The 12,247-nt window shown below is 57.2% G+C and overlaps 5 protein-coding genes across 5 annotated transcripts; 4 read left to right on the top strand and 1 right to left on the bottom strand.

The window, feature by feature from the left end:
• Nucleotides 1-1,005: 1,005 nt before the first annotated feature.
• On the top strand, nucleotides 1,006-1,313 carry GMORB2_2058 (uncharacterized protein; the record flags this gene model as incomplete). The annotated part of the gene is made up of 2 exons (XM_035464038.1): nucleotides 1,006-1,145; nucleotides 1,232-1,313. The coding sequence occupies 2 exons, from the start codon at nucleotides 1,006-1,008 to the stop codon at nucleotides 1,311-1,313; spliced, it is 222 nt and encodes a 73-aa protein (XP_035320302.1).
• A 2,514-nt stretch (nucleotides 1,314-3,827) lies between these two features.
• Nucleotides 3,828-4,571, top strand: GMORB2_2057 (activating signal cointegrator complex subunit 1; the record flags this gene model as incomplete). Its single annotated transcript, XM_035464037.1, has 1 exon — nucleotides 3,828-4,571. One exon carries the CDS (start codon nucleotides 3,828-3,830, stop codon nucleotides 4,569-4,571), a length of 744 nt encoding a protein of 247 aa, XP_035320301.1.
• Nucleotides 4,572-5,285: 714 nt separating this feature from the next.
• Nucleotides 5,286-7,091, top strand: GMORB2_2056 (uncharacterized protein; the record flags this gene model as incomplete). Its single annotated transcript, XM_035464036.1, has 1 exon — nucleotides 5,286-7,091. The coding sequence occupies one exon, from the start codon at nucleotides 5,286-5,288 to the stop codon at nucleotides 7,089-7,091; it is 1,806 nt and encodes a 601-aa protein (XP_035320300.1).
• Nucleotides 7,092-7,212: 121 nt separating this feature from the next.
• On the top strand, nucleotides 7,213-8,761 carry GMORB2_2055 (uncharacterized protein; the record flags this gene model as incomplete). Its single annotated transcript, XM_035464035.1, has 3 exons — nucleotides 7,213-7,220; nucleotides 7,947-8,137; nucleotides 8,226-8,761. The coding sequence occupies 3 exons, from the start codon at nucleotides 7,213-7,215 to the stop codon at nucleotides 8,759-8,761; spliced, it is 735 nt and encodes a 244-aa protein (XP_035320299.1).
• Nucleotides 8,762-9,318: 557 nt separating this feature from the next.
• GMORB2_2054 (tRNA(Ile)-lysidine synthase TilS/MesJ) lies at nucleotides 9,319-11,382 on the bottom strand (the record flags this gene model as incomplete). The annotated part of the gene is made up of 1 exon (XM_035464034.1): nucleotides 9,319-11,382. The coding sequence occupies one exon, from the start codon at nucleotides 11,380-11,382 to the stop codon at nucleotides 9,319-9,321; it is 2,064 nt and encodes a 687-aa protein (XP_035320298.1).
• Between the last annotated feature and the right edge of the window lie 865 nt (nucleotides 11,383-12,247).

The following is a 12,247-nucleotide window of genomic DNA, read 5'->3' as shown; positions in this document are numbered from 1 at the left end:
GGGGGGGGGGGGGGGGGGGGGGGGGGGGGGGGGGGGGGGGGGGGGACAATGGTCATAGACCGAGAAGGAAAGATCTTTGCGGGTTGTGGGACCTGGACTAGGGGAACGGAAGGAATCGCGAGAGAGAAAAAAGGTCTTGGATGCCACTCCTACCGATATTGGAGACGAAAGAGGCAAGGCCCGGGAACTAGATGCGGGCCTCCTCCGGGTGCGTTCCCGACGGCGGGTCTTGGGGGGAAGAGATACAATGGGTGTCGGGAGGGTACCTGTGGCTGTACATGGTGAAAACGAGTTAGAAGCTACATTCTACTAGTAAAACACACATAGGAACACATGAAAGATGCGTACGGAGTTTTGGAATGAGACAAGTGGGAAAATCTGACCCAAATAAGAAATGCGTAATAATGAGAAGCTGTTGATTCGTCACGTTTTCCCCCCCTTCAAAGTATAAGCGGGTGGCTCCGGCCTGTGCACACGCACGGTGTATACCCCGGATGGGAAGAGTGGCGTGATAAACCATTTCTGCTCCATCGGTGGGTGTTCTGTTGGAGACGGCCATCAGGCCACAATGACAGTGTTTAAAGCAGCTTACTCGTATTATTGCAATATACACTCCCCCCCTTGTCCTCTACCTCTCCCTCTCTTATGTGCGCTCCGCATGACCAAGAATGGAGACCGCGAGGAGTCGAGTGGCCTGACTTTGGCTCGGGATATTGAGGGATCTGGGCCTGGTTCCCGACTGTCTGGGAATTGATGGATGATGCTATCCCATGGGATGGAGAAGGAGAGAGGAAGTCGTATAAGTATTGTTCGTGTCCCCTCCCCTCCTGAAAGAGAGAAACAGAGGACAAAGACATCTATCCGTCAAACAGTTTTCTCAACTACCAATCTTCCGGTTCTGCCTCCACGCTCACGATCATCACCCTACATCCTCGGTGTATCTACTACCTCGCTACTCCAAAGGCAACTCCTCCTTTCCTCGTCAAAGTAACGAAACAAGACAATATGAGGCCCGCCGTGACTCTGGCCTCTCGCACGATCCAGCGTCGTCTGGCTTCGTCGGCTACCCGCACCTACCAGTACTCTGCACAGCACCAGGCCGATTGGGGCAAGCAGCTTCGCAGGGTCAGCGTCCAGATTCCGACGTATGTTTCCTCCTCTCTCCTTCTCTATCACTCTCTTCCGGTCTTCTAGGCTGGATCGGCTTGCTGACCTTTCCCGCCATGTACAGTTACGCGGTTGGAATCAGCATGATGCTCGGCTGGCCCATGGCGATCCGGTACGGCGAGGAGCAGTGGGCTTTGCGACAGTGATTTCGCGCACACAAACAAACAAACGTTCCCTTGTTTTTCCCTTGGCATTTTCTGCTTCAGCTTTGTAGATTCCATCGTCTGGCGTTTTAAGGCTTCTAGTCGTTTCTTTTCTTTTGCATAGAGAGACCAATATATATTTAACATATACATATATATATATATGTGTGTGTGTGTGCACATTTCCTCTCTCACACGTATTATACTTCCTATGTACACTGCTGGATCGTAAAGACAAGACTGGTCCAAGTCATGAAATCGCTTCAACCCTGGATCAGAACTGGTCTTCTTTACCGGCTTCCATGCTGTGCGGCTCGGAGAAACTAGACGGTTGCCGCATACCATGCATATCCAGGCACAAGGTGCAGCCCCTCCTTTCCTCACCGACGGAAGCTCCTTTTCCAGTCCTGCTCGTACGGTTTTCGGATCTCGCCGGGGTGTGTACCTAATATGTGGGTTGATATTCATAGTCAGGCACAGAAGAGGGTGTAATTTGTGACCCGGTTCACGGAAGGGGCTCGCAGAAGCTGAACACTGCAACAGCTTCCCCTTACTCGCTGCACCCCTCCTCCACATGGGCCTCCTTGGCCGTCGAATACAATCAGCCGGAGCCAGGGTCCGTGTCAGCTATCTAGTGATTCGACTCGAACTGTTTGGCGCAGACCAAACATATACCTACACTTGTCCGGGGTTTTCAGCCATGTGCGCAGATGCTACGTCAAAGGACCTTCGATCCAGTAATTTCCGCCATGCGTGCTAACTGGAACCTCAGTTTCGAACCACAAAGTCAGCCAGTGATATCTGTATGCCTCGTCATCTCATCTACTTGCCGAGACGGTCTTACGGTTTCGAAGATCAAGTTACCTCTCCTTTCCTCTCCGACAAACATTCTATCAATCCCCCAGTCGTCGTCGGCATCTGTTCGATCGCCCTTGCCACACCTTCCCTCATCTGATCGGCATATGCCACTCGAACCTCGGCAGCAATTCCCTTCGTGTCCTTGCCAATCGCCGCAGATATATCAGAAAGCCCCGATTTCTTGACCTCGAAGGGGGAACAGGAAAGCTCTTCGCGGCGTGTCAAACTGACAAGCAGTGTTGACCAATTTCGCCCCTGACTCCCGACCTCCGTCGCCTAGGGGTTATCCGCACCACATCTTCCCTCCATATGCAAACAGAGAGTGCTTAACCTGCTGCCCTGTACTCTGACGGGTTCAGGATGGACTCACCACAAGCCGAGAACTTGAACACCGTGCAAGGGCAGCGAGTGGTAATCAAGTCATCCGAGGAGACTCTCATTCCGAGCGAAAGGCAAACTCGACAAGTAAAAAAGAAATAAGCCCCAAAGACCGTGCCGGACATTACGAGGGCTATCAACTACGATTCGAGATATCGACTCAAAGCAAGATAGGCATCCACCGAAACGAGAACATCCTTATCCAGAAGTCCTTAGAATCCATGTATGGATAGGGAACCCATGGAATTCAGCCGCTGTCCTGCTTCTTCGGTTCACAGTACCGTTACTCTGGGGCTTTCTGGTGTCGATAAGCAATATGGCTGGATGCCGAGGGCATGGACCATTGGAGCGGATCCCGCTCGGTCGACACCGAAGCACCGCCATGCCTCGACGCCTTGCATGCTGTTTCGAGCCGGGATATTGCATAACGGAACGAGCGGATGCTGTTGCGTGCTAGAAAATTGGCTGGCTGATTCTACAGCTTCCCAGCATGAACCCTACAGTGTAAGGAGCCAGCTCTCTGTTATCAAAAGCTCGGGACACCGTCGATGTGGCGATGTCTACCGCCAATGATCTGACGAGAGGTCAAAACACTGCATTCTCCTCCACAACATTCTTCTCTCGGCCGGGTACCATTTCCCCTCATCTTCTCAAATTCAGACCCGGAATGGAAAGTGTTTCCTGGGGATTCCTAACATGCCGGCAAAGAAGGACGGCATGGCGGAAGTTGAGCCTTCCAGTTCATCTTCCCTAGAACAGGACGGAGGACATGGTTCTCCGCCGCCTTGTAACCCCCGAGGAGAATCGCAAGCTACTCCTCAAGGCGGATGCCGTAACCTTGGTGGTCACGGTACCTGCTTCGCTTCTCGCTCTCCTCGACAAGATACACATGATCAGATTGAACATCAGTGCCACGCGAAAGCCTCGGCTCTGCTCACATGTGCTCGCCCCGGGTAGAACGCCATGAGCTTTGCCAGTATGTACGCAATGAGCGACAGCTATCTATCTCTTGTAGGAATAATCAGGATGGCACCACGGAGAAGTCGAGGCTCCGATAAGGCGCAATTGGAAACATCCTCCACACGGGTACTATATGCTTATATAAATGCTTATACGTGATCCCCGAAATAGTATGAATCTTGCTCGTCTGTTCGTCTTCAACGTATAAGCGTTCCTTTGATAGGCCAGCCTGGCCGACTCATCTTACCCTGCAGCCACCACACGACGAAGTTCTCGCCACATGGAAGCGGCAGCACTCGAACTCAACCTATAACAACCATCATGCCACCAAAACCACCACCGCCCACACATTTCCTATGCATACCACTATCCGGTCCCCAGCTGAGCCGGAGCTTGTCATCGTTCAAGGCCGACGTCAGCGGCGTCGGCGCCAGCAGCAAGAGAAGCACCGTCATCCCTGAGCAGGCGGTGCGTCCACCGGGGACTCTCCACCTGACGCTCGGCGTCATGAGCCTGCGTGAACCGGGAGCTATATCTCGCGCCATCACCGTCTTACAGAGTATGCGTCTACGAGATATCCTCGACAAGGCTTCGGCACAGCAAGAGGGAGGGGACAAGGAGGGGGAGGAACGGCCACCCTTGTCGCTGACGATGCGCGGTCTCGAAGCCATGCGCAGAGCATCAGCCACAACGGTGCTGTACGTGCCGCCCGTGGATCGGGGAGGCGTTCTGCGGCGGTTCTGCGAGCTGCTACGCCAGAGCTTCCTGGATGCCGGGGTCATGGCAGACGACAGGAGGCCGCTCTTGCTGCATGCTACGGTGGTGAACACCATCTATGTCAAGAAGCAGCAGCAGCAGCAGCAGGATGACGGGCAGCGGCGGCGACAATCGAGGCAGCGTCTGGAGCTTGACGCACGCGACCTGATTGCCCGGTACAAAGACTATGTGTGGGCCGAGGAGCTGTCTGTGCGAACCGTGGCCATATGTCGGATGGGAGCCATAAAGGTTGAGGGGAGCGATGGGGATCAGGCCTACGAGGTGGAAGGTGAGATTCATTTCGACTAAGTCTTGCTATGCTACATATACGAGTAATACTATGCACATTTGTATGCGTTGCGTGTACATCAATCATTCATGGTATCGCATACATGTATGCTGCCTGGGCGGACGGGAAAAGGTGATGCACAGCAGAGAGAATGAGAGGAAAGGGGAAAGAAGGGAGGGAAGGTGTATTGTATGAGCTTGTATGAGCATTCTTGTCATGGCATTCTTCCCGTACATGCATGTATTACTAAGAACTGCTACTACTATTACTACTATCACTGCTATTACTGCTATTACTACCACATCATGTAATAATAGTGAACGCGTGATGAGAAAGAGAAGATACTGAAGCTCCACAAGCTCTGATACTACAACGCCGCCGTCACCACCTCCCAGGCAGCAGCCCCATCGCCGGCCCCTCAATCGTCATCTTTCCTCCGCCCCCTCACACAACTCGCTGTTATCAGAAAAGACATGCCGGTACATCAGCTCGAGTAGCTCAACATCACCAGACACTGCGATCAGCGGTTGACAGAAACTCGAGCACGACCAAGACAGGGGGCCACGCACCAGAGTTTACAGAGAGAGAGAAAGAGAGGTCTCCACCACGCGCGTCGCATGGCATGCTCTAAATGCTGCAAACATGCCTGCAGGTATCCGCTGCCAACGACATAGACAAGAGACTGCGTCCAACCACAAATGCCCCATCCGGAACAACAAAATATCGCGCCCCCGATGAATCCATCCGAGAAGCGGCGGGGCGGCGGCGGCGGCGGCGGCGGCGGCGGCGGACGAACGTCATCATCGCAACCCCACACCACCACCACCACCACCAAACAAAGCAACGCCAGCACGGCTACCAGCAGCAAAAGGCGAGACAGCATCAGGGCCAACAAGGATCGGGATCAGCAGAATAAAGAGGGGGAAGCAGCAGGCAGGCTTCCCACCCTGCCGCCCCGCGCCGCCGTCAGCAGCGCCACCCCCGAAGATCAGTCTGGCCCTCCCGACGGCGGCGTAACCCTCCCGGCCGAAAGGGAGGACGCCCTCGGCACCAGCAGCAACCACACGCGATCCAGGGATTCCCAGAAGCAGCAGCAGAGGGACCGATCCCGTGGCGGCGGCAGCCGAACGCGACCCACCCCTAGGCAGAAACCGTCATCGTCCCCCTCCTCCTCGTCCAACGATGACAAGCAGCAGCAGCAGCAGCAGCAGGGCGACATGGACAAGATAGCCGAGCTGAAGCGGGAGATGGCAGCCATGGAGCGCGATTTCAACCAGCGGCTCGACAGGCTGAGCCAGAGCGAGAGCGAGACGGCGGCGTTCTGGCAGGCTAAGCACAGCGCGCTCCACCAGCAGTTCCTCCGGGCGGACACGGAGGTACGGCTACTCCGGTCGGAGGTCGAGACACGCGCGGCCGAGCGGGACGAGCTGCGGCGCGGGTGGGACGTGCTGCGGCGGCAGCTGCAGGAGCGCGACGACGAGGCGCGGCGCCTCCGGTCCCAGGTGCGCGGGCTCAAGGAGTTCGTCAGCACGAGCACCAGGACGCACGGGCAGGCCACGGACGAGGACGTGGTGCGCGGCATGGCCAGGCTGGCCAACGGGCTGCAGAACTGGGTCATCACCAACTTCCGCAGGGCGAGGCTGTCCACCAAGACGGCGGGGAACGACGTCGACGACGCCGAGCTGCTCGACCTGGCACCCACACTGTTCCTACAGGAGCGGGGGGCCGGCGGCCAGGCGCCGTCAAAGGTGCACCTGCTGCAGTCGGTGGCGTCGAGGATACTGGTGGACATGGTGTTCAACGCGTACTACGTCGGACTGTCGGATGACCAGACGGCTCAGTTCAACGACATGGAGAAGCTGCTACTATCCTTTGGTACGTGGCCTCGGTCACTCTGCACCCTTTTCCTTCCCCTCACTTTCTTTCCATCTTTATTTCCACCGTCTTCTCTTGACAGCTCGACGACGTGCATGTATGCTAACCTACGGGTTATGGAAAACCTCCATCATAAAAAAGCTGGCGACCAAGAACCCGTCAACCAGTGGCGGTCGTCAACCTTGGCCCTGATCCGCCGCGAGGCACCACAGCGTCTGTCAGACGAGACGGCGGCTTTTGCAGAGAAGGTCGCGTCGCGCATAAACCGCATCATGGACTCCATCACCACTGCCAACAGCAGCAGCAGCAGCAGTATCACGACCGCGACCACCACGACGAGCCCAGAGACTCCGCGCGACTCTAGCCTACGCGCGCTGGTCAGCACTGCCATCGACCTGGCCCGTCTACTGGCGGTGCAGAAGGCCGTGCTGCGCGTGTACTTCCCGCCTGTGCTCCCTCACCAGCGCATCCCCTTCGACACGGACACGATGGAGGACATTGGCGGCGGGGGTGAGGAGGACGAGGCCGACGATGCCCTGGTCGGGAGAGAGGTTCGCTGCGTGGCGTTCCCGGGCATCATCAAGTATGGCGACGAGACTGGTGGGCATCTACACTTTCGCAATGTGATTTGCAAGGCTAGAGTGTTATGTAAATCCGATGATTGATTCTCCTTCCTCCCCTGCCAACTCTTTACACCCTATTCTCTCCACTCATCCCTGCCTCTCACTCGTGCGGTTGCGTGAGAATAATCATCTCCCCCCACCCCCCTCCTCCTCAGGACCCTTCATGACGCAGTACGGTTCGTCTCTCATTCCACATGTATCATATACATACATATTATACAGCGTAGAGACGAGCACTCTCCTCCCCCTTCCACCCTCCACCCTCCACTCTCCACTCTCCCTACCGTGGATGGATCGATCCATCCATGTCCCGACGTATCTGCCTCTCTCCATCTCTTCCTTTGGGTCCGAATGCAGCGTAGGCGTCGTGTCTTTCCCTCTCCCTCTCTCACTCTGTTGGTCGTATAGGGTGTCATTTCTCTCAAGTATCTCTACTTCTCGGAGGTTTCCCCCTTGGAATATATGTGTTATACAACATATGGAGAGTGCGATGACTGGTTGACCTTTTTTTTCCCCTCTCTGGTATATCAGCTGGCCATGCATGACAGAATATACCATCTTCTTGAACGTCCCTCTTCCTCCCATCGTTAAGGTAATATCTCAGAAGGCTGAGGAAAAGAGGGGGGGAATCACTGATAAGATTCACTGCTGTTCACTGTTCATTGTTTTTCTGTTGGCTGTCCAGCCTTATAAAAGTAGACGACATCTGGTTTACCTTTTTTCTTTCCTTTCCTTCTTCTCTTCCCTCTCTTACCTTTTCTTTTCTCTTGCAAACCATGGACGCTTCCGTGCTTCCCGCCATCCATCTCCCATCTCCTCCATTCACCTTCATCAGGCATATACATATTTTCTTTTCCGGCCTCTTGCCCAACCTCGCCACCCTACAACATTCTGCAGCGTCATGGAAGAGGCCGACATATACAAGTTCCTCACAGAGGTTGAAGGCTCGAGGCGCCGTAGCAGAGCATACCTCGAAGCTTGTCGCCGCGCGGGCCCTGCCCATGGTCAAGAAGATGATAGCGCGACCGTCACCACAGACAGCCACGCCGATGACGCAACCAGTGCAAACGGGCAATCCGTCCCCGACGGTAACATACACATACCCTTTCCCTCTGCCCCCTCCCTTTCCCGGAAAAAGGCTGACAAGGGCTGTTATGCATTCGATATTCCGGGCAGTCGGGTCGGCGTCAGCCTCCTCTGTCGAGGCACCCGCTCCGCTACTGTGCGACCTCGTCAGCATAGGCGCCTGCGACGCCCGCTTCCGTGCCCACGAGCAGGAGGAGTGGATAGACCACGTCCTGTCGCACATGGGCGGCACGTATCCGGACAACGGCGTCTGCTGGTTCTGCTGGGAGCAGTTCCCCCGCGACCGCGCCGACGGGGACCATCCCGCCGCTCACTTCGTCCGGCGTCTGCGTCACCTGGCCACTCACCTGCTCGATCCCGGGCAAAGAGAGCTCGTCATCAGGCCCGACTTCCACTTCGTCGAGCACGCCGTCCGGCATCACATGGTCGGCAGGGACGTCCTCGACGCCGCCAGGTCGTACAACGAGGTGCCTCTGCCGAGGGGCATCACCTTCACGCTGCCCCCGGAAAGGCACCGTCGAGGGGCCCGCTCCGAGGCCGGCGTGTTGGTGATCGAGAGTCGCCGTCGGGGGGTGGGTGATGGGAGGAGGGTGGCTGAATACCAGTTCCATCGTCGCCGTCATTGAGTCTATACGTGCTTGTAAGTTGTCGAGGGGACCACCATGTCAGACTATTGAATTTAGGATCATTTACGCATATAACGGAATAAAGAAAACATAGTATAAAGACATATATATATATATATATATATATATATATATATATTATATACGACTTGTGGTGGGTGTGCTTTGTTGAGTGGTATCAGATATTTCTTTTGGGCACCAAAAATGGGACAACGCAACAGGCAGATGAAGGGTGATGTCCATCTATCTAATGCTGGCTGGAATACTTGACCCTGTTGTCCCAGGCTATCGACATTTCCTTGATATACTGTTTTTGGATATACTTTTTTTCTCCTCTCACATATCCTCTATATTCTTGGTCTCTCCTTGGTTTTTCGTTTTCCATCTTGTTAGTATTCCTTGTTTTCTTTGCATCTTTCATATTCTGGCTTATTCCTTCTTGTTTTTACATCTGCCATATTCCAAGTCCGTCTCTCTTCATCTTCCACATCACATCATCTGAAAGAAAAAAGGATGATGATGAGACAAATTCAGAAGAAGGAGAGAAGATGAAGAGTTCAAGGATGCCGCATCCTCTGCAACCTCCTCCGCCTGGACAGTCCCACAGTCCCCCGGTATCCGACAAGCGGACCACGCGAAGACGTGCCCCTGCCACCGCCCAGCAGCGTAGCATCGACCTTCTTGTAGCTGATCTCGTACTTGACCCATCGGTCCAGTCCGTCGAGCCGTATGCCCAGCGACGGCAGGGCCAGCATCTCGAGGTGCTCATCCCTCACCCTCTCCCTCTCGTCGCCCGACCCGGTGTCGGCCCTGTACAGCGCCGGCAGCGTGGTGCGCACCTTGCCGGGGGCGTAGTGCTTCAGCAGGTCCTCCAGGCGGGCGCGCGTCTTGGGCGGCAGGGAGGCGCGGAACTCGCGCGCGCGGTCGGCCCGGTAGGGGCGCACATGGAAGCGCTCGGATACGCAGCTGGCGAGGGAGATCCAGTACCGGCCGTCCCACATCTTGGGGTGGACCAGGCGGCGCCAGCCGTGGGACTTCTCGGCCCACGTGTCCAGGAGGCCCGACGTCGATTCCTCGTCCGTGGGCGGCGGGGTGCTGCAGTCCCGCCAGTCGACGGAGAAGTCCGGCGCTGGGAGGCTGGACCTGTAGGGTGCGCGGGATAGGAGCCATTTCGTCGGCGTGCCTGGTCTGACGATGGGGTCGAAGAGCACGCCTGAGAAGGAGAAGGCGGCCGGGGCGCCTGTTGGCGGTTCGGGGGCTAGGTCCGGAAATAGACGGTCTACCACGGTGCCTACCGTCGATGGGGCCGGTAGACTCTTCTCGGGGGTGACGAAGCTCATGAGGTGGCGGGTTGCCAGGGCGGCGATGAGCCGCTGGTGCGGCCTGCGTGCTTCCCTCCGCGCATCGTCGTGCAGCCGCCTGGGTCTGCCGCTGCCGATGTCTCGGGCGCCGAGTGTCGGGGGGTCGATGATGAGGGTGCCGGCGCACGAGTCAAAGTCCCTGGCCACGGCGGCACGCACCAGCAGACGCCGGGCCTCGGCTTCCTCGAGACGCCGACGCCTCTGGGACCGATGGCACATGGCGAGGACGGCGGGCTTCTGCAGGGCCCGGGGCAGGGTGTAGTTCCCGACCAGGTGGCGGACGGCGTTCCTGCGCGTCATGGTCTCGTCCTGATTGGTGCTGTCCTCGAACCATGGGATGCCGTTGGCCTCGCAGGTGGCGCGCAGGCGGTCCTTGCCGAAGCCCAGGAGCGGCCGGTAGACTTGGACGCCACCATCCTCGGTGCTCAGGGGCGTGAGGTAGGGCAGCAGCGGCTCGTTGGCGGGGGGGGTCTGCGGGTGGAAGTGGATGCCGTCCAGGGAGTCCCAGTCGAGCATGACGTCGCCGCCGCCGGCGTCCTTGTCGTCCGTGAAGATGTGGCGGAGCTTCTTGGTCTCGCGCACCGTGGGACGGAAGTTGACCAGCGGCTGCGGACTCTTCTGGTCGACCAGCAGGCCGCTCTTATGGACGCCGTAGATACCGTCCGTCTCGGGCATGTCGTTTGCGGAGCGGATGCCCTGGAGACCGCGGTAGCCGTGACCTGCGAGCAGGCGCATCAGCAGCGTCTCGTACTGGTCGTCCTCGTGGTGCGCGGTGAATAGGAACGGGCTCTTGAGCGCCCGGCACGTCAGGCCCAGCCACCGGTAGCGCAGACGGCGCGACAGGCTCTCGATGTTGGGCAGAGTGGCCGGGTCGATCCCTCGCCTCCGAAGATCCCTCCACCGGATGGCACGCACCATGGACTTGATGCTGCCCATCCCCCGCACGGTGCGCGCCACCTCTCTTGCCTCGTCCGCGCTCTCGGGTCGGAGGCTGTGGTCGACGGTGACGGCGCAGGCGGGGTGCGTGGGGTAGCTGCCCAGCTGCAGACCGGGAAAGGTCTTTTGGAGCTCGGAGAAGAGAAAGGCCAGGGCCATGGAGTCGACGCCGCCGCTGATGGCCAGGACGGGCACCCGGCGCTGGGCCCAGCTGGCGGCCGGGAATTGGGGACGGCATATCGCGTCCAGGGACTCCTTGAAGTCGAGCACAGCAACGGGCCGGGTCACGCTGTTGAGGAACCTGGTGGGCGACCTGGACCCCATTCCTCGCCTTGCTGCTCAGACGCGAGAAGGGAGGGCACACCGACGAGCCCCGTGGCCTTGGCGTGAATCCATACAGAGTATATTGCGGTGTCAGGGAGGGGGTCAGCGCCGAGGATCGGTCGGGCTCGTCGTTGTCGTGCGTGGTTTGAGGGTGTAGCGATGACGTTGGAGCTGGTTTCAACGCGGCTTTACGAAGAACTTGGGAGAGTATACAGGTGCTCAGCCACAGCTCAGTCCCAATTTATGCGCCACCTGCGCCACTCTATCTCTCCGGGGAAATGGACCGGGTCCAAGTGGCGCACACAATCTTTTTCTTCTCTTTCTCGACTCTCTCTCTCTCTCTCTCGATCGGCCTCGCTCGTATTATGCGTCTCGCTTATCTGGGCTGTGCTCGTGGCCGTATGCCATATGGGGACGGGGCAGGACGCATGAGAGTCGAGGGAGTGTGACGCCCTTATCCGACGCGTGCGAGGTCGACATGTGACGGGATGGGATGACGGGATGAGGGACGGGCCGTTGGTGTTGGTCCTTGAGTAGATAATAATGCTGTTTGGCACTTGTAGCGCGGACTATTATAGCGCTATGGCTGCTCTCATCAGTTCCCAGATCATCCCATGCGGTGCTGACGAGCCGAGACAGGATCTTGAACACAGAGTGAGACAGCACGCGAGAAATGGTAGGGGCATACTGGTACGAGTGTGGACCTACTTCTGATCCTTGCAACTCTGTACATACGAGAGTATGGATGCTCCGTACGAGTGAGTACGTGCAACTCCTGCATGCATCCGAGCAGCACGTTTGGCGGACCAGAGACAGATAAAGCCCGAGTATTGGTTCGTTTTGCAAGTTGGCCAAGTAGAAAGGG

Source organism: Geosmithia morbida (genome assembly GCF_012550715.1).
Source record: "Geosmithia morbida isolate 1262 chromosome Unknown scaffold_11, whole genome shotgun sequence".
In the NCBI taxonomy this organism is placed as follows: Eukaryota; Fungi; Ascomycota; class Sordariomycetes; order Hypocreales; family Bionectriaceae; genus Geosmithia; species Geosmithia morbida.
This window is presented reverse-complemented; position numbering and strand designations above follow the sequence as displayed.